The sequence below is a fragment of the Salmo salar genome, chromosome ssa06, assembly GCF_905237065.1.
Source record: "Salmo salar chromosome ssa06, Ssal_v3.1, whole genome shotgun sequence".
Taxonomy (NCBI): Eukaryota; Metazoa; Chordata; class Actinopteri; order Salmoniformes; family Salmonidae; genus Salmo; species Salmo salar.
Genome location: NC_059447.1, coordinates 27,129,391 through 27,149,710, shown reverse-complemented (window position 1 = coordinate 27,149,710; position 20,320 = coordinate 27,129,391). Strand labels below are relative to the sequence as shown.

The 20,320-nt window shown below is 40.9% G+C and overlaps 1 protein-coding gene across 1 annotated transcript; it reads left to right on the top strand.

Moving 5' to 3' along the window:
• The first annotated feature begins 728 nt into the window (after positions 1–728).
• On the top strand, positions 729–20,134 carry LOC106606852 (uncharacterized). The gene is made up of 16 exons (XM_045720072.1): positions 729–879; positions 1,541–1,671; positions 2,124–2,258; positions 2,384–2,420; positions 8,138–8,194; positions 8,365–8,440; positions 8,726–8,815; positions 9,675–9,728; positions 9,831–9,923; positions 10,051–10,179; positions 10,361–10,432; positions 10,921–10,986; positions 11,087–11,215; positions 11,487–11,652; positions 11,769–11,869; positions 19,913–20,134. The coding sequence occupies exons 1-15, from the start codon at positions 828–830 to the stop codon at positions 11,811–11,813; spliced, it is 1,332 nt and encodes a 443-aa protein (XP_045576028.1). The 5' UTR covers positions 729–827; the 3' UTR covers positions 11,814–11,869; positions 19,913–20,134.
• Positions 20,135–20,320: the final 186 nt, after the last annotated feature.

The window sequence follows — 20,320 nt, the reverse complement described above, 5'->3', positions numbered from 1 at the left end:
AAACTGATTTATTTAGTCTTCTGTCACTCGTTTTCAGTTTTTCAAGTTTATGCAGACACACACACACGTGCCACGCTAATGCTACTGGTTTCTACAGTAGCTACTCATGTGATCATGTACACAGACTGTATGTCTGTCTTTGTGGGATGTCTGATGTGTTCACCAGTAACATACAGGAGCCAATTATGGTATGGTACGGTATGTATGGTACAGTATGGTATGGATGATGAGTTTCTGATGTTTTCCTATTTCCTCCCACTCTGAAATGTACCAGGTGATTGTAATAATGATATTCCCTTCACACCCTCCACTCACTGAGGGTCAGATGTCACAGTCAACCTAGAGTGTTCACCATCTTTATAAACATTTTAAAAACGCTAACTACTAGTGATCACTTTACCCGCTGAATCATTTGAACAGTTATCTACCATGAGGTAAAGTGATCTAACATGCGGTAAAGTGATCTAACATGAGGTAAAGTTATCTACCATGAGGTAAAGTTATCTAACATGAGGTAAATGGGGCAGCAGGTAGCCTAGTGGAGCGTTGGGCCAGTAACCGAAAGGTTGCTGGATCAAATCCCCGAGCTGACAAGGTAAAAATCTGTCATTCTGCCCCTGAGCAAGGCAGTTAACCCACTGTTCCCCGGGCGCGGAAGATGTGGATGTCGATTAAGGCAGCCCCCCCCCACCTCTCTGATTCAGAGGGGTTGGGTTAAATGCGGAATACACATTTCAGTTGAAGGCATCAGTTGTACAACTGACGAGGTATCCCCTGGAACTGGAACTCAACACGCAGCACACAGTTGTTTGTAATAAGGGCCCACCATGTCTATTTCTTATCTGTTTGGTTTATTATTGACAATCCTGTTAATTCAAGGTAAGAAGATTGTGTTTTAAATTTGTATTTTTTCTGGGTGAAGCTGACATTTCATGTCTTAGTCTCCCCAATTCCTGACACATATTTACAGTAGTGTAGTTGGTTTAGCTTTTTCGATGTCTTGAGTGTTTGCTTATCTCTCAGCTATTTGCCGTTCTCTTGAAAAAGTTACAATTCTCAGGAAAGAGAGATTGCAAAATATAAATTCTCCCTCAACTAGTTTTTCTCCAAAATGGCGTTGACAGTAAAGCAAGTTTTGGGCGTTGGCTACAGTACCAGCACTGTTACAGTATTTCTTTGGTTGTGAGATGTCTCTCCTGCACTCCTATAAACTATATCACTACATGTTAATGTTATCAGGGTCTGTCAATTTAAACTGTTTTTATCTATTCAAAACACATCTGGTGTGTGTCATACGTTTCAGATCTACTCCTAGCCCCCCCCCCATACACAGCAGGTGATACCTACAACCAGAGTCATATCTTAATATATGGCTACAAATAGTGATGCAAACATGATCATATGCTATTGTCTTTATAAAGCAGGCTGCTTCTTCTGGACATTTGTATCTCTTCAACAGCAGTAAATAAAGATATGTGCTGTAGAAGGCTGTGGTAATTGTTTTTCAACATACATTACCTCTTCCTCCTTTTTTCTGCAGGCTGTTGGGGTGGAGAAGAAACCAAGAATGTTAGTTGTGCAAGCCTCCGAACTGGAAATGCTTACAAATACTGTGTAAAGGACAAGGAAAAACCTAAATGTGTGGAGTGGCAATCAGTGGATTCCAATAAGGTAAGATATCTGTTTATTGTATCTCACAAAACTCTCGTGACTACAACTACAGATGATGTACTACTTTCAAACTGGGGATTCAATATGATTCACAGGCTTCACTATCAGACTACTGTAGAATCAGAAATATGACTGTCTTTCACACTTCAGGGGAGGCAGGTAGCCTAGTGGTTAGTGCGTTGTGCCAGTAACCTAAAGGTTGCTGGATTGAATCCCCAAGCTGACAAGATAAAAATCTGTTGTTCTGCCCCTGAACAAGGCAGTTAACCACTGTTCCCCGGTAGGCTGTCATTGTAAAAAAGAATGTGTTCTTAACTGACTTGCATTGTTAAATAAATAAAAAATATAGACAGTAGATACAGTTTAATGACAAATGTATTCAAACATGTAGCATATTGTTTTTGAGTGGTAGATGTCTAACTTTTTTGTATTTTGTATTTTTTCTTCCACAGACGTCTATGTGGCTTGCTGAACTTTGCCAACACAAAAACACTACACATGCACCCAATGTGATTGATGTCAGCTACTCCTGTATCAGCCTCCTGGAGTGTGTCAACGTAGACCACACTGCCATAAGCAATGTGACTGTGAGTATGGCTATTTATCACTGCAGTTTAGGCAATGTACAGATAGTTACCTTGTAAAGTACAATACCAGACCAAACATTCCAGTTGCATGTTAATAATTTGATATTGATGTTATCATATTTCAGGAGCATTTGACCCATTTCGTTGTGTTTGGTGCATCAGGTGAGATGTGTATATTGCTTTTCAAGTTTGAGGAGCCTCCTTGTTTAATAGTTTTTTTCTCGTATGTTTGGGGTCACTTAGAAATGTCCTTGTTTTTGAAAGAAAAGCAATTTTTTTTCTCCATTAAAAAAACATCAAATTGATCAGAAATACAGTATAGACATTGTTAATGTTGTAAATTACAATTGTAGCTGGAAACAGCTGGCCTTCTAGGCAGAGTTGCAAAGAAAAAGCCATATCTCAGACTGGCCAATAAAAATAAAGATCAAGATGGGCAAAAGAACACAGATACTGGACAGAGGAACCCTGTCTAGAAGGCCAGCATCCCGGAGTCGCCTCTTCACTGTTGACGTTGGGACTGGTGTTTTGCGGGTACTATTTAATGAAGCTGCCAGTTGAGGACTTGTGAGGCATCTGTTTCTCAAACTAGACACTAATGTACTTGTCCTCTTGCTCAGCACCGGGGCCTCCCACTCCTCTTTGTATTCTGTTTAGAGCCAGTTTGCGCTGTTCTGTGAAGGGAGTAGTACACAGCGTTGTACGAGATCTTCAGTTTCTTGGCAATTTCTCACATGGAATAGCCTTCATTTCTCAGATCAAGAATAGACTGACAAGTTTCAGAAGAAAGTTATTTGTTTCTGGCCATTTTGAGCCTGTAATCGTGCTGATGCTCCAGATACTCAACTAGACTAAAGAATGCCAGTTTTATTACTACCGTAATTTCCGGACTATTCAGCGCACCTGAATATAAGCCACACCCACTAAATTAAAAAATATATATATTTTGAACATAAATAAGCCGCACACGTCTATAAGCCGCAGGTGCCTACCGGTACATTGAAACAAATTAACTTTACACAGGCTTTAACGAAACACAGCTTGTAACAAAAATAAATAGGCTTTAACGAAACACGGCTTGTAACAAAAAATAAATAGGCTTTAACGAAACACGGCTTGTAACAAAAATAAATAGGCTTTAACGAAACACGGCTTGTAACAAAAAATAAAACATTTGCAGTAAGCTTTAGTTGTCTTTTTGCACTGAGTCAATTCCTCACGCTGCTGTTTCCAACGTCTTATCATCGACTCATTAAGACCAAGCTCCCGTGCAGCAGCTCTATTTCCTTTTCCAACAGCCAGATCAATCGCCTTCAACTTGAAAGCTGCATCATATGCATTTCTCCGTGTCTTTGCCATGATGAGGGTGACAAAATGACTACCGTAATCAGAATGATGGGAAGTTTGAGCGCTCGATTTAATCTAAACAGTAAACAAAAAAGTTGTTTGACCTTAACCCGTTCGGCAATTTCATTGGTCTAATGAAAGCTTCATGCCGCCAAAAAACTGAGCACGTCACAGAATGTGTTTTTTTGGGAAAAAAATCCATATATTAGCTGCGTCATTGTTTAAGCCGCGATGTTCAAAGCGTGGGAAAAAAGTTGCGGCTTATAGTCCGGAAATTACGGTACTATAAAAAAATTGCAAAAGGGTTTTCTAATGATCAAATAGCTTTTCAAAATGATAAACTTGGATTAGCTAACCCAACGTGCCATTGGAACACAGGAGTGATGGTTGCTGATAATGGGCCTCTGTATATGCCTATGTAGATATTCCATAAAAATGTGTCACTTCCAGCTACAATAGTCATTTACAACATTAGCAATGTCTACACTGTATTTCTGATCAATTTGATGTTATTTTAAATGGACAAAAAAATGTGCTTTTCTTTCAAAAACAAGGACATATCTAAGTGACCCCAACATTTTGAAAGAATACAACTGCAGGTGAGTGTTCCTCTGTAACAACAGAGCAGAGCATATTGAAGGAGAGCTGTTGTTTCCACTGGCACTCTGTTGGGTTGTCATCAAATGATTCTCTGTTATAAATGTCATTAACTAGGTCTTTCATTTTATTTTCTCTTTCTCTTCCCAGGTGAGTGAGTCCACGTGATCATTGTGTGGTACAGTAACACTCTCTTATTAAGCTTAAAAACATGAAACAATATCATAGTCATTGTCAATGGGCAAAACTGTGTTCAACCATTTAAAATATTATTGCATCTCTGACAAGTGATTGTTGCAGTCAAATTCCACTTGACTGTAGATTCACGGTAACTGGACTTCTCCAAAACTGCCCTCTGATGCCGCTGATGGTCATTAGTAGCCTACCAAACTTACTAACGGACAGTTGCTAATGGTGTGTTCCCTCTAATCACTCTGACAGAACCCTGGCATTCAGAGTTTGAGTGGAATAGGATCACCTGTTGCGCAGTGAGAGCCAGCTCCTCATAACTGGTTGATGCAGCATCAACTCATAACTGGTTGATACATGGAATAAAACATGTGTTCCTATAAGCCCATGTTGCACAACATTTTTCTATAGGCTATGCTATGTATTTGCATGAGAAAACAGTTTTGATGGCCTATATTAAAAAGAGGAGGATCCCATCAGCTTTCTACAGGCTAGGCCTACTATATTTATTTCTCAACTTTGCTCATATTAAGCACATTGCTTCGCTTTACAACCGGAGTAACCTACCTGGCTGGGCTGAAAATGAACCGCTGGAAAGGTGTCCTCCATTTGCTATTCAAGTGCATAGTCTTTTTTCCCCCTGCCCCTGTTCCGACAGAGGCAAGATAATGGCCTATTCTAAATTAAAACTAATTTAACACATATATTATTTAGTATATGTAAAGACAAGATTAAATTGAGAATAGTCTGATGGGTGAGAACATTATCCCTTGTGAATGATGCTCAGCGTGTGCAGTCTATAAGGAAAGAAACAGCGCATGCATTCTTTTGTGACTTTTTAACATGGTAGTCACATGCATCATTTAGCCTATAGCCCATAGGCCTGTATGTTTTGCTAAGATTTTATTTTCTGGATTTCTTTTATTTTCTGGATTTATGGGCCTGTATGGTCCGGAAAGATATATCCATTTGTTTTGTTATGTTTTGACAACTCTTTTTGTCTAGAATTCAGCCCAACTAAAAATATTAAACTTCCGGAGAACACAGAATCCAGCAAATACAGTATATATACAAAAGTATGTGGACACCCCTTCAAATTACTGGATTGGGCTATTTCAGTCACACCCGTTTCTGACAGGTGTGTAAAATTGAGCACACAGCCATCCAATCTCCATAGACAAACATTGTCAGTACAATGGCCTTACTGAAGAGCTCAGTGAATTTCAATGCAGCACAGTCATAGGATGCCACCTTTCCAACAAGTCAGTTCATCACATTTCTGCCCTGCTAGAGCTACCTCGGTCAACTGTGTCAGGAACCGGCTCAAAGCCCGTAACAAAAAGAGAAACAACATGGAGATAAGGAATAACAAAAATAGATTTATTAACTGAGGTAACCTATATACAATTAATAATGGTGTATGTGTAGTCAGTAGTGTAAGTGAGTGGTTGTGTGTATAGATGTGTTGAAAGATGCCAAAGCAAACAAACTGGCCACAAAAATGGCACAACCAAACTCAAACAATGTGTCTGCATGGAGAGAGTCTCCTCAATGAATGGGGAAAGGGTGTATATATCCCGGGACACACCCGGGTCCAGGTGTGTCCCATTTCACTGACGACCCTCCCGGCTCTGCCCACCGACATCCTAATTAGGAAAAAGAATTTGGCAGACAGAGTGGGAGGGTCGTCACAAGTGTAAGTGCTGTTATTGTGAAGCTCACAGAACGGGACGGCCGAGTGCTGAAGCGCAAAGCGCCTAAAAATCGTCTGTCCTCGGTTGCAACACTCACTATTGAGCAGTGTAAAGCACTTAAGTAAAGATACTTTAACGTTTTTGGGGAATCTGTACTTTACTTCACTATTTATATTTTTGCCAACTTTTACTTCACTACATTCCTAAAGAAATTAATGTACTTTTTACTCCATACATTTTCCCTGACACCCAAAAGTACTTGTTACATTTTGACAGGAAAATGGTCCAATTCACACACTTATCAAGAGAACATCCCTGGTCATCCCTACTGCCTCTGATCTTGGGGACTCATTAAACACAAATACTTCATTTGTGAATTATGTCTGAGTGTTGGAGTGTGGCCATGGCTATCCGTACATTTTTTTAAAAATAATAATTGTACCATCTGGTTTGCTTAATATAAGGAATTTGAAATGGTTTATTCTTGTACTTATACTTTTGATACTTAAGGACGTTTCAGCAATTCCATTTACTTTTGATACTTTTTAAACCAAATATATCTATTTAAAACCAAATACTTTTAGACTTTTACTCAAGTAGTATTTTACTGGGTGACTGTCACTTTTACTTGAGTCATTTTCTAGTAAGGTATCTTTTACTTTTAATCAAGTATGACAATTGAGTACTTTTTCCACCACTGCTACTGAGTTCCAAACTTCCTCTGGAAGCAACGTCAGCACAAGAACTCTTCGTCGGGAGCTTCATGAAATTGGTTTCCAATGGCCGAGCCAAAGATCACCATGCACAATGTCAAGCGTTGGCTGGAATGGTGTAAAGTTCGCCGCCATTGGACTCTGAGGCAGTGGAAATGTGCTCTCTGGAGTGAAGAATCATGCTTCACCATCTTGCAGTCTGACGGATAAAACTGGGTTTGGCGAATGCCAGGAGAACGGCAGGAGAACGGCAGGAGAATGCCCCTGTAATAGGGTCAGATGCAGAGAATCTCAGTGTAGAGAGGGGAACTGGCCAGGCAGAAACAGCAATCGGAACCAAATAAAACAAAACGGAGGATAATAAGGGTCCCTGAAGACAGTGCAACTCTCTGGGGAATACAAAAGAAGGCAGCCAAACATCAATGTTGGCCTTCATTAAAACAATCCGGAACCAACAAACACCCAAGTGGCCCAGAGTACCAAGCTCCTCATCAGACTGGAGGTAGGACACCTGCAGAAAAGAAGGCTGATATGGAGGATGTAATTCAGGGAGAAGTGGAGAAAAGTCCCCGTAATGAGCCATCCAGACAAAAATCATTGATGAAAGGTGAAACATGAATGAATGAAATCATCTAGGTGTGAGTAGTTTATATTACCGGTTTCAGAGAAGGACATTCTGTGTATGTGAGTATAACCTCTGTCACTGACATGGCTTTTCAAGAGAATGTGCAATCTGCAGATAATCTCACCTTAGTTCAAACTCTTGATACATGTCACAAACAAAACCCGCCTTCAAGACAGAAACTCAGTTCCCTTAACCCAGGGATTAGAAAACATCGTACCGTGAACCTTTTTTGAACCGTTAATCAATGTTTTGGGACCCTCGTGCCAAGCCTACAGAAAGACAATATTAAGTCATCTAAATATTCCTAGCATTATTTCTAAGAGGGAATAGATGGAACATTTATTGACTGACTCTAATCTTAATTTAATATTTTTCTCTGAGACATGGCTAAAGAAATGTTCTCCTATTTCTGCCTTTAATCTCCCTGGATACCCCATAGTCAGGAGATACAGGTGAGAGGGCAGACGGGGTGTGTATTTACGTGAAAGATAACATTAAATGCAATCGTATTGAATGGAAACATGCCAATGACAAGCGCCTTGAGAGACCAATGTCAATCCCTTGAGAATTTGTTTTTTTATGTTTTATTTTCTGAACGCCTGCCTGGAAATTAAACTAAGGAAAAGACTGCATAACACATTATTCTGTGTTGCACAGTATTTCGATTGATTATGTCATGGAAATGACTTTATTCTCTCTAATCGTCCATTATAGATGGAGACAATCCGGATTCAAACCGTGGTGACACTGATTTGATCTGGAAAATCATTGGTGAGTGTTTAAGCAAATCTATCACCACAGCTTCCTCTGTATGAGAAAATAACAATTAAATCTGACCTCAAAATGGTGCTACCAAGATCAACTACTGTTAGAAGGTTATTTTAAAACCTTTTCTTTTGTGTGAACATGTCATCATCTGATGACTACATTCTGTTTTTCAGTTGGTATTGTTGTTGCTGTAGTGCCAGTCATTGCTGTTCTGCTCTGTGTGTTTAAACCTTGGAGAGACAAACAGTGGTGAGTATCCTATATAATTGTTTTTGTGTTTGTGAAGGGAGCTCTTTAAGTCAATTAGAATTGTTGCAGAGGGTGTATGTTAGTTATGAGACTAGTTCTCTCTGTCTTACTACTAGGGTGTAAAGTCAGACCAATGGGGTCCTAGCAGGTCACAAACAGGATGAGAACAACCTGGAACTTGCAGGCCACTTACAAACTATAGACTTGTTGGCCATTTTGTCAAGTTACTGTTGTTTATCAAACATTATCCTTAATTTGTTATTAATGTAATAATCTCATCTTTAGCCACCAAGGCCACAGAGATGTGGAAGAGGGTCAGGGCAATCCAGAACCAAACCCCTTTCCTCTGATGCAGAATGAGCAACGTGATTCCAGGTAAACTTTTCCACATCACTTTATTGATCTGTAATCAACCACAGAATGATAGTCTCTCTTATCTTCAGCTGTTGCTATGGGTCATATTAGTTTCTGTCTCTATATAACAGGGCTCTCCAACCCTGTTCCCGGAGAGCTACTGTCCTGTAGGATTTCCCTTCAACATGAATCTACTGTAGCACATCTGATTCTAATAATTAGCTCAGGGATGGGCAACTGGCGGTCCACAGACCCCTTTTTTACTGGTGAGATCTAGAATAGTGGAATACACAAGGTGCAATTTTGAAATTTGGTTGTATATTAGCAGTTTTCCTCTTGTCATGTTAGTCACTGACAATCACTCAATTACCCTATGTCAGCTAACCATTTTTCAGATTGGTAAATTTATTTAACCAGCTACCTAAGCTTGTAGTAATCATCGTCACTGCAGACCCTGATAATGAGTTCGGATTTTTGTGGCCCCCATCAAAGTTGCCCATCCCTGAAAGCTGCATCAGGTTAGTTACAACTGGGATTGGAGATAGAACCTACAGGAGGGTAGCTCTCCAGGAACAGGGTTGGAGACAGAACCTACAGGAGGGTAGCTCTCCAGGAACAGGGTTGGAAAGCCCTGCTATAGAAGGTGAAGGAAGAATTACTCAATAGATCCGCATGGCATTTCTAAATACCAGTAATGTCTATTGGCAAGCAACAACTTTCAGCAAAGACCCTGCCTTTTGAGCCCTGCCCAGGCAAGACATAACATATTCAAGCCAGAAGGGCAACTGGTGTATTTTTGACTGTGGTGTAATGTACCGTAGATGATTCCAGTTGTACCTGTGGGTATCTGACTGAACCTTTGGTACATGTTTTATCACAGAGACATCAGAAAGCCTGATGACGGTGAGACTGTTGAGGCTGTGGTTGTTCCCAGGTTAGTTAAAATACCTCTATTACATCTTTATACTCTACTCTGTCCTGGATCAGTTTGCCTTGCTTATCCTTTCAGTCATGGTCATCATGATCTCACTTTTAGTGACCAAGGAGGTGAGCCAGGAGAGGAGAACAGGCAGCCCATGGACAATGAAGAGACAGGCACTGACACCCCTCTGCTGAATGGAGATGCCAGGTAAACTGTACCACATGACTAATCACCTGTCAGTCCTCTGTAATGTAGGCTATGGATATGGAGAACATTTGTATCCTTCCCAATCGAGATCCTTAAATCCTTATCAATGTAATAATCTCCCCTTTAGCGACCAAGGAGAGGAAGGCGTTCTAGGAATGGAGGATGGAAAACCGTCAGACAATGACAGAGCAGACACTGAAACCTGTCAGAAGACACATGCTGATTCCCCTCCACTGAATGTACCCAAGGTTGTCAGGTAAATTCTCCACATGAGGACTCCTTAAGTAAATCTTCATTATCTGTTGAATGAAATCTCATTTATCTCTTCAGAATTGATCCCATGTATCATGTTAGTCTCTGCCTCTATGGAGGACAGTGTTGTTTGTGCTGGATCAAGAGTTTTAATCCTGATGATAGCCCTGTTATTGCTCCCACAGGGTTAACAGCCAGACTGATGACCCACAGCTTCTGGGTCAACCTCAGAGCAATGGACGCGTGCCCTATAGAAGGTGAGAATGTGTGTTTGTGTCACGGCTGTCAAAAGGAGCAGACCAAAGTGCAGCGTGGTTGTAGTTCCACATTTTATTAAATCCGTGAAACTTTGCAAAACATAAATAACTGAATTTACAAAACAACAAACTGTGACGCAGAGAGAAACAAACACTACTCAAAATATAATAACCCACAAAAACCCAGGAAGAAAAACCCCTACTTAAATATGATCTCCAATCAGAGGTAACGAGGACCAGCTGCCTCCAATTGGAGATCAACCAAACAACCCCAACATAGAAATAGAAAAACTAGAACTTAAACGTAGAAATAGAAAACATAGAAAAACACAAAACACCCCCTGACCTACTCCACTATAGAAAATGACATCTTACTAGGATCAGGACGTGACAATTTGTCTGTGTGTAAAGTTGTATGGGATGGTAGAGGAGGTTAAATAACTGATTGAGGTCATGTTTCCTGATCCAGTCTGTATCTTACTCCACAGCGAATCACACCTGACTGATGGGGCTCCAGGTCAGGGTGCTGGTGAGACTTCACCCCTCCTCTGCAGGTGACTTACTCCTTTGTCATTTAGGTCATGAACATGTCGACCATGTGTACCCCTCTCCAACAGATCCTTCAATTCTTACCCATGTAATAATCACCCTTAGAAGCCCAGGAGAGGAAGGCGTTCTAGAAGTGCAGGACAGGAAGTCAGCAGACAGTGGGGGAACAGACCCTGAATCCTGTCAGAAGACACATGCTGAACCCCCTCTAGTGAATGGACACCCTGATGTCAGGTAAACTTGATTACATATTGATACATCCACAACTCATTGGGTAATAATGTCACCAACCCCATCTTCCCAGGGTTCATGTTAGCCCAGTGTTTCCCAAACTCGGTCCTGGGGGCCCCAAGTTTTGTTTTTTGCCCTAGCACTACACAGCTGTTTCAAATAATCAAAGCTTAATTATGAGTTGATTATTTCAATCAGCTGTTGATTATTTCAATCTCTATAGGTGGCAGTATTATGGTGAATCATGAATGTTGATGTTTTATTTCTCCCACAGGGTTAACAATGAGACTAAGGAAGTGACTCCTGGTGCACAGAGTCCAGGACCTCCTCAGATGAATGGAGGACCTCCCATGTCTAACAGAGCTGCAGAGGAGACCACTGCTCTATTGGACCAACAGGCCTTTGACAAGGACCAAGTCACCAAACCTCCTGAGTTAATAGTAAGTACTGTTTATGTCCTCTGACAACTGGTGAACTGTTTGGCTTGGTATGTAAAATGATGGGACTGGTTGACTTTTAGCTCCAGCATATTAGTAACTCTTGTGTTTTTCCCAAGGACAAAGGACATAATGACATGGAGTCAAGAAGAGGAGAACTGTAACAAGCGGTGGACGTTTGTATAACAAAAGAAAATCTAATAAGATATTATAAGATACAGTAATATATGATATCCAGTACTTATTATAAGATACACATATGTGACTAGCTTCATCATAATCAGTCATGTCAACCCCAAGACACATTCTGAGCAGTGTGTTTTACTGCACAATGCTTTTCAGAAAGCTCAACAGTTTATTAATTTCATTCTCTATGTGACAGGTGTAATCTGGATAGGTTAGGAAACGTGTTTAAGTGAAATCAGTTGAAATTCCAAAACAGCCCATTACTTGTAGATAACTAAAATTACAAAATTATTGTTATCTGAAAATGAGTGTGACTTATGACTGATTATGATACAGCATGTCACATATTAGCTATACAACATTATAATGATATGAAAGGATAGCAAGATCATACTTACGCTAGTATTGTATACTATACATACAAGCAAATATAAATTACATACACATGAGAAGATGCATAAAACATAAACCTCTTTAGTATAGACATTTCCAAGATCATGAGGTCTCAATGTCTTGTGGACATGTCAAATAGCTAAACTAGGCGTTATTTACACTATGTATACACAAAAGTATGTGGACACCCCTTCAAATGAATGGTTTCGGCTATTTCAGCCACACCCGCAGCTGACAGGTGTATAAAAAAGAGTACACCGCCATGCAATCTCAATAGACAAACATTGGCAGTACAATGGCCTTACTGAAGAGCTCAGTGACTTTCAATGTGGTACCGTCATAGGATGCTACCTTTCCAACAAGTCAGTTCATAGAATTTCTGCCCTGCTAGAGCTGCCAAGGGTCAACTGTAAGTGCTGTTATTGTGGAGCAACAATGGCTCAGCCGCGATGTGGTAGGCCACACAAGCTCACAGAACAGGGCCGCCCATGTGCTGAAAATTGTCTGTCCTCTAGGTTTGGCGGATGCCAGAAAAATGGTACCTGCCCCAATGCATAGTGCCAACTGTAAAGTTTTTGGGAGAAGCAATAATGGTATGGGGCTGTTTTTCATGGTTCTGGCTAGGCCCCTTAGTTCCAGTGAAGGGAAATCTTAACGCTACAGCATACAATGATATTCTAGATTATTCTGTGCTTCCAACTTTGTGGCAACAGTTTGGGGAGGCCCTTTCCTGTTTCAGCATGACAATGCCCCTGTGCACAAAGCGAGGTCCATACAGAAATGATTTGTCGAGATCGGTGTGGAAGAACTTGACTGGCCTGCACAGAGCCCTGACCTCAACCCCATCAAATACCTTTGGAACGCTGACTGCGAGCCAGGCCTAATCACCCAACATCAGTGCCCGACCTCTCTAATGCTCTTGTGGCTGAATGGAAGCAAGTCCCCGCAGCAATGTTCCAACATTTAGTGGAAAGCCTTCCCAGAAGAGTGGAGGCTGTTATAGCAGCAAAGGGGGGACCAACTCCATAATAATGCCCATGATTTTGGATTGAGACGTTCAACGAGCAGGTGTCCACATACTTTTGGTCATGTAGTGTAGAAGAGACATCATTATCACAGGGCCCGGTCTAAAAAGCTCTATTTTACTGAAGAAATTATTCATTATTTCTGAATTGAGAGTTACAGCATGTTAGTGTTAAAATAACTTGCATAATTTGTCCCAACTTCAGCAAAAATGTTCACAGACATTTAACTTAAACCGACACCTGTAATCCTACTTTCAGTAAAGAAAGTTCATGTTCCATTTTCCTTTAGAGACTAGAGCCCTCAAACTCAACTCTGGACCTCAAAACAAGTTCCACTGCATTTTGTCATTCTTCCCCTCTAATCAGGGACTGATTTAGACCTGTGACACCAGGTGTGTGCAATTAATTATGAGGTATTACAGAAAACCAGCAGGCTCCAGACCTCGTAGGGTAAGAGTTGAGTACCCCTGCTCTAGAAGATACTACATCAGACTTTATTTAAGCCACCGTTTTCATAGGAAATCATGATTGGTCAGTTTAACCTGTTGGGGCTACAGGTTAGCAATGAACCCCGAGCCGGGATTGCTAACAAGGCTGGAAATTCAAAACATCAAAAATCTAATAATTTCAATTTCTCAAACAATCAACTATTTTACACAATTTAAATGATAAACATCTCCTTAATCTAACCACATTGTTTGATTTTCAAAGAGGCTTTACGGCAAAAGCATAAAGTTAGATTATGTTAGGACAGTACATAGCCACAAAAGTACAAACATCCATTTTCAATTCAAGGTCAGGCGTCACCAAAAGCAGAAACCAGCTTGAATTATGCACTAACTTTTGTCAATCTCCATCAGATGACACTCCTAGGACATTATGTTATACAATACATGCATTTTTTGTTCCATCAAGTTCATATTTATATCCAAAAACAGCATTTTACAGTAGCGTGAAATTCAGATTTTTTTCTTCTCTGAAATGCTTCCGGTGAACATAACAAAATTACTATTCGAAAACATTGGTAAATTATAATATTGTCATTCAAAGAATAATATATTATCATCTCGTAATTGCTACCGAATGGCCAGATCTCAAAATAACTTTACTGGGAAATCACATTTTGCAATAAACGGGGTGCTATGCTAAGAACAACAGGCTATGCTATACAGTTAGCATCATCTAAAATCGATAATAACATTGTAAATACCCCCTTACCTTTGATTATCTCCATCAGAAGGCAGGATCCCAGGTCCGGAAGGCATTCCAGGTCCGGAACAAATGTGGTTTCTTTTGACAAAGTTCATAATTTATGTCCAAATAACACCAAGTACTTAGCGTTCATTATGCTCCCACAAAACGTGGTGTGGGGCTGGTAAAATCACGCCGAAAAGCTAAAAAAAACTAGTAAATAATCTATTTATGTTCGTTCAAACATGTCAAATGTTGTTTAGCATTAATCTTTTGGTCCATTTTTAACGTTAAACATCAGTAATATTTTCACACAACCTATCCTATGTCTAGATAAAAAATGATGACAAACTCACGTTTCTCAGATTTATGCGCAGGCGCAAAAAAATGAAGTGATGACATGTCAACTTCCTTGGATTCTAATTTGCTCTCTGTTTATCATAGACGCTTCAAACAACTTTATAAAGATCGTTGACATCTAGTGGAAGCCGTAGGTGTTGCGAAATGAATCCTTTCTCACTATGGTATCTATAAAACAATGACACTAAATAGTACAGTCACAAAATTCACATTTTTTGGGATCTATTTTTCACAGGTTTTTGCCTGCAATATGAGTTTTGTTATACTTACAGACACCATTCAAACTGTTTTAGAAAATTCAGAGTGTTTTCTATCCGAATGTGTTAATAATATGCATATCCTAGCTTCTGAGTTGGTGTAGGAGGCAGTTAAAAATGGGCACATATTTTTTTCAAAATGTCTCAATACTGCCCCCGAGCCCCAACAGGTTTTAAACAGGTAACACTTCATATGGATGTTCTCTTTATAATGCGTTATAGGAGCATTAATAACACCTTCTATTCATAATGCATCAGGATGCACAACATAGGTGCTAATAACTGCTCATGGACATCTATAACTGCATAAAGCATTATCACCAGATGCCATATTTGAAAAGCACATTAGGATCGTTATATTATACATTCTGTGCTCATTAAATGATTGGCCATATTCTAATTTCACTGCACACCCTCTTACACCTATGTAACTCTGTCTTGCGCGCATAAAGGGATAGTTCACCCAAATTACAAAACTACATGTTGTTGTTGTTACCCTGTAAGCAATCTATGGACAAGATAAGAAAGCAAACCATGCTTTGGTTTTGTGTTATGTACTTGGTTAGGGAAATGCATTTTAGCATTTGTGGCACAAATCCAACTCAATAACCCTGTTAAAAGCATTTTTCACAAATCATCCTAAAGTGTCAACATTTGATTGTGTACCACAACTCAGTTATTTTAAGAGATTTGGACATGAAGCATGAAAACAATGCAAGAAAGGGGATATTGGCTTCACATTACCTGACATTGGATTTGATCTAAAAAGTTAGCATTTGAAGACAGTGGTCAGGTAAACAAAACCAAAGCATGGATTGCTGTCTGAGCTTGTCCATAGACTGCTTACAGGGTAAGGAAACCAAATGTAATTTAGTAATTTGGGTGAAGTCGTTACAGCATAGCCCTCTGACGCAATTTCCTAAAGAGCATTTCATGTAGGTCATACCACTTAGCTTCATAATCAAAGGCATTATGCTGCCTGCTTAAAATGCTGTAGGAATATATAGACATGTATTAGCAGCCATTAGTGCCTATGTCATGCAATATGATGTATAATGCATAGATTATAAGGTGTCATAAATACACTTATAACACGTTATGAAGAGGGTATTCATAGGAAGTGTTACCCGCAGTTCTTGCGGAAGGAACTGTACCCAAGTCCCCACCTACTAGTGACATTGTGAAAAATATCACACCTTTAGACAGGAATTGTGTAGCTATGTTGATATTTGTGTTCACCGTTTCATTAGAATGTTTATTTCAATCAGAGTGTCTGTCAGGTCAAATGACATACCCACATACATTGAGACCTTATAACCTTAGTGTCAGAAAATGTTTATTGTTTTCATATTTTGATGTTGGTAATATGACTTAGAATAATGTATTTGATATGTCATGTCTGTGGGTTGGTCCCATACATGTATGAATGGCTTTTGCTTGATGCTTTTTATAGTTAGTTACCTTACACATATATTTTGTTTGATTTCCTTATTACATTTTCATTACCATTTTATAGTACTATGCATTTTGACTGTTGGATTGATATGATCTACTCATACATTGCCAATACAAGTGAGTGAGTTAAGACTATTGTTTAATGAACGACTCAGGCCTGATGGATACAATTGTCCCTCATACTCTCATGTATTATTTATTACAATCTTTCCGCATGTATCTGTATGAGGAAAACTCCATTATTGTCATTGTCATATCTATTTTTTAGCCTGCAAGTTTAGGAAGGCTATTCTGCAGAGTTTTGTGTATGGTCACAACTTGTTTTATTTAATACATTAACATTTTAGTAATTTAGCTGATTATCCAGAGCGACTTACAGGAGCAATTACGGGTATGTGCCTTGCTCAAGTGTACATCGCCATATTTTTCACCTAGTCGACTCAGGGATTCGAACCAGAGACATTTCAGTTACTGGTCCAACGCTTCTTAGTATTTGTAATATGCGTTTAATTCCTTTCTGTCACGTCCTGACCAGTATAGCGGATTATTTGTATTATTTGGTCAGGGCGTGGCAGAGGTATGTTTGTTTTGTATGGTGTTTTTTTTTGTGTATAGCTTAGAGGGGTGTGTTATTTATGTGTTCCAGGGTTTTGTGGTGTATGTTTTTGTATGAGTAGGTTCTAGGTTAAGTTTTCTATGTGCAGGTTTGGTTGCTAGACTCTCAATTGGAGGCAGGTGTTTCTAGTTGCCTCTGATTGGGAGTCCTATAAGTAGGTATGTGTTTTGTTTGTCACTTGTGGGTAGTTGTATGTTAGCACTGCTTTTGTTTAGCCTGCTACACTGTTCCTGTCGTGAGTTTTTGTTTATTGTTTTTTCCTCGTGGTCACATTTAAAATAAATGATGATGATGAGCACGCAATCCACCGCATATTGGTCCACTTTGTCCGCCAGCGATTTCAACATATCTTCTGACGAAGAGGAATGTGACAGAACTACCCACCACAACAGGACCAAGCAGCGGAGAAAGGAGCGGCACGAGGAATATATGGACTATACTGAGAGATGGACTTGGGAACAGATTCTGGCCGGAGAGGGCCCGTGGAAGAAGGCCGGGGTGGACCAGGAACGCTACCGAGGGACACGTCTGGCGAGGAAGCCGGATAGGCACCCCTAAGGATTTTTTTTGGGGGGGCACACGGGTAGTTTGGCAAGGCCTAGGAAGAGCCATAAGCCAGCTACCCGTGAGAGTATGGAGGAGCGTATGAGGTAGAGAGTGCCGTGTTTCGCTGAGGTGCGAACTATCTCGCCCATACGCACGCACAGTCTGGTGCGCGCCATTCCAGCCCCTCGCAGATGCCGTGCTAGAGTGGGCATCCAGCCTGGTAGGAGGATGCCTGCGCAGCGCGTCTGGTCGCCGGTACGCCTCCTAGGACCAGGCTACCCTACACCCGCTCTACGTACGGCAACCATCAGGCCCCTGCACAGCCCAGTTCGCCCTGTACCAGCACCCCGCTCGTGCAGGGCTGCTAGTTCCATCCAGCCAGGACGGGTTGTGCAGGTGGTGCGGTCAAGGCCACCTGTGCGCCTCCATTGCCCAGTCTTTCCGGTTCCCACCTCTCATGCTAACCCGGAAGTGGGTACCTCCAGTCCGGCACGACCAGTACCAGCAACCCGGACCAAGCTTCCCATGAGCCCGCCTAGTCCTATTCGGCCTGTTCCCGCTCCCCGCACTAGCCCTGAGGTGCGTATCTCCAGACTGGCACATCCAGTACCAGTACCACGCATCAGGCTTCCAGTGCTTCCAGCCTCAAGAGCCCGTCACCAGCGTGCAGTCCGGAGTATCCGGCACCAGCGTGCAGTCCAGAGTATCCGGCACCAGCGTGCAGTCCAGAGTATCCGGCACCAGTGTGCAGTCTAGAGTATCCGGCACCAGCGTGCAGTCCAGAGTATCCGGCACCAGTGTGCAGTCTAGCCTCTCCAGCGTCTCATCCCGTCAGCGGGATCAAAATCCAGCGAAAAATCATATCGCCAATTAGCATTAAAAAAAAATCATAATTAAAAATACAAAAATAAAATATATATATATTTTTTTTAGAGATACACCTCTCCTGAATCGACCCACGTCGTCCGATTTCAAAAAGGTTTTACAGGAAAAGCAAATCATTAGATTATGTTAGATGAGTCCATCGTAAAAAGCAGCTTCATAGCCATTTTCCGACCAACCACTTGCATCACATATAATCAAAAAACAGCTAAATGCAGCACTAACCTTTTACAAACTTCATCAGATGGCACCCCTAGGACATCATGTTATACAATGCATGCATTCTTTTGTTCAATAAAGGTCATATTTATATATAAAAACAGCATTTTACATCGGCGTCTGACGTTGACTAAATAATTTCCCCTCAAATGCGTCCCGGTAAACAATGCTACAATTCCCTAAATTACTATCCGATAACGATTTTTTAAATTTATATTGTCAATCTAACATTTATAGATGAATATCTCGAGAACACCTGTCATACCAGATTTTAAATTAACTTTACTGGGTAATCACACTTTGCGATAAAAGGAGATGCGATACTCAGAAAATGAGCTAATATACAGAGCTCGGCGCCATCTTGGAAACAATCGCATGTCACATCTCATCTTGTATAATATTGTCAATAATCGCCTACCTTTAGTTGTCTTCATCAGAAAGCATCCCAGGTCCACAACAGATGTATTTTCGGTCGAAAAAGTCCATACTTCACGTTCCATTAGCCTGCTGTTGGTAGCGCGTCCTAGGGCTCTCTCCAAGCGCAGGGCTGAAGTTCCGGATAAAATGAGATTCTCCCGCCTGTAGGTTCGTTCAAACATGTCAAACGTTGTAAAACATTAATCTTCAGGGCCTGGAACACCAAGAGAGCCAATAAGATTCGAGGGGGATGATTTCATTGCCTTTAAAACCGTTTCCAAAGGTGGGGGTAGACATGGCCGCCGGCGTCATAATGGTGATGGCCCATCCCCTGTGACCAATTTCCAACGCGTCTCATTCACTGAGTTTCGACTGTATAAGGCTCAAACCACTGTGAAAAGACTGGCGACATCTAGTGGAAGCAATAGGAAGTGCTCACTGAACCATGGTTAACGGTGTGATTTATAGGGAAAGATGAGAAGTCGAGTCCACAATTCTGAATTCCACTTCCTGTTTCAATCGGTCTCGGGGTTTTGACTGCCATTTGAGTTCTGTTATACTCACAGACACCATTCAAACAGTTTTAGAAACTTTAGGGTGTTTTCTATCCATATATAATAAGTATATGCATGCCCTAGCTTCTGAGTTTGATTAGTAGGCCGTTGAAAATGGGAACGATTTTCTTTCAAAATGCGCTGTGGCGCCCCCTATCCTAGGGTATCCTCAAGAGGCTAGAGTATCCGGCAACAGTGTCTAGTCCGGAACCGAGGGAGACTGCCTGCGACCCGGAACCGAGGGACACTGCCTGCGACCCGGAACCGAGGGAGACTGCCTGCGACCCGGAACCAAAGGGGTCTGCACTTTGTCCGACAGCGATTTCAACATATCTTCTGACGACGAGGAATGTGACACTTTCATCATTAAAATATTCCTTTCCAGTTTGTGGTTGTGTTTTCTTCAAATGAGACACTGGAGGAGAGGCAAAGATCAAACTCTGATTTATTTAGTCTTCTGTCACTCTTGTTTTCAGCTTTTCAAGTTTATGCAGACACACACACACACACACACACATACACACATTCAGGCACTCACACATACACATACACATGCACACACAAGTCCAG

What these genes read in the sequence shown, in the direction of transcription:
- LOC106606852 (XM_045720072.1), top strand. Translation starts at nt 828, where the DNA reads ATGTCTATTTCTTATCTGTTTGGTTTATTATTGACAATCCTGTTAATT. An exon ending in TTTGATCTGGAAAATCATTG is followed by an intron (nt 8,195 to 8,364) that starts GTGAGTGTTTAA and finishes TCTGTTTTTCAG; the next exon opens with TTGGTATTGTTGTTGCTGTA. An exon ending in CTGCTGAATGGAGATGCCAG is followed by an intron (nt 9,924 to 10,050) that starts GTAAACTGTACC and finishes TCTCCCCTTTAG; the next exon opens with CGACCAAGGAGAGGAAGGCG.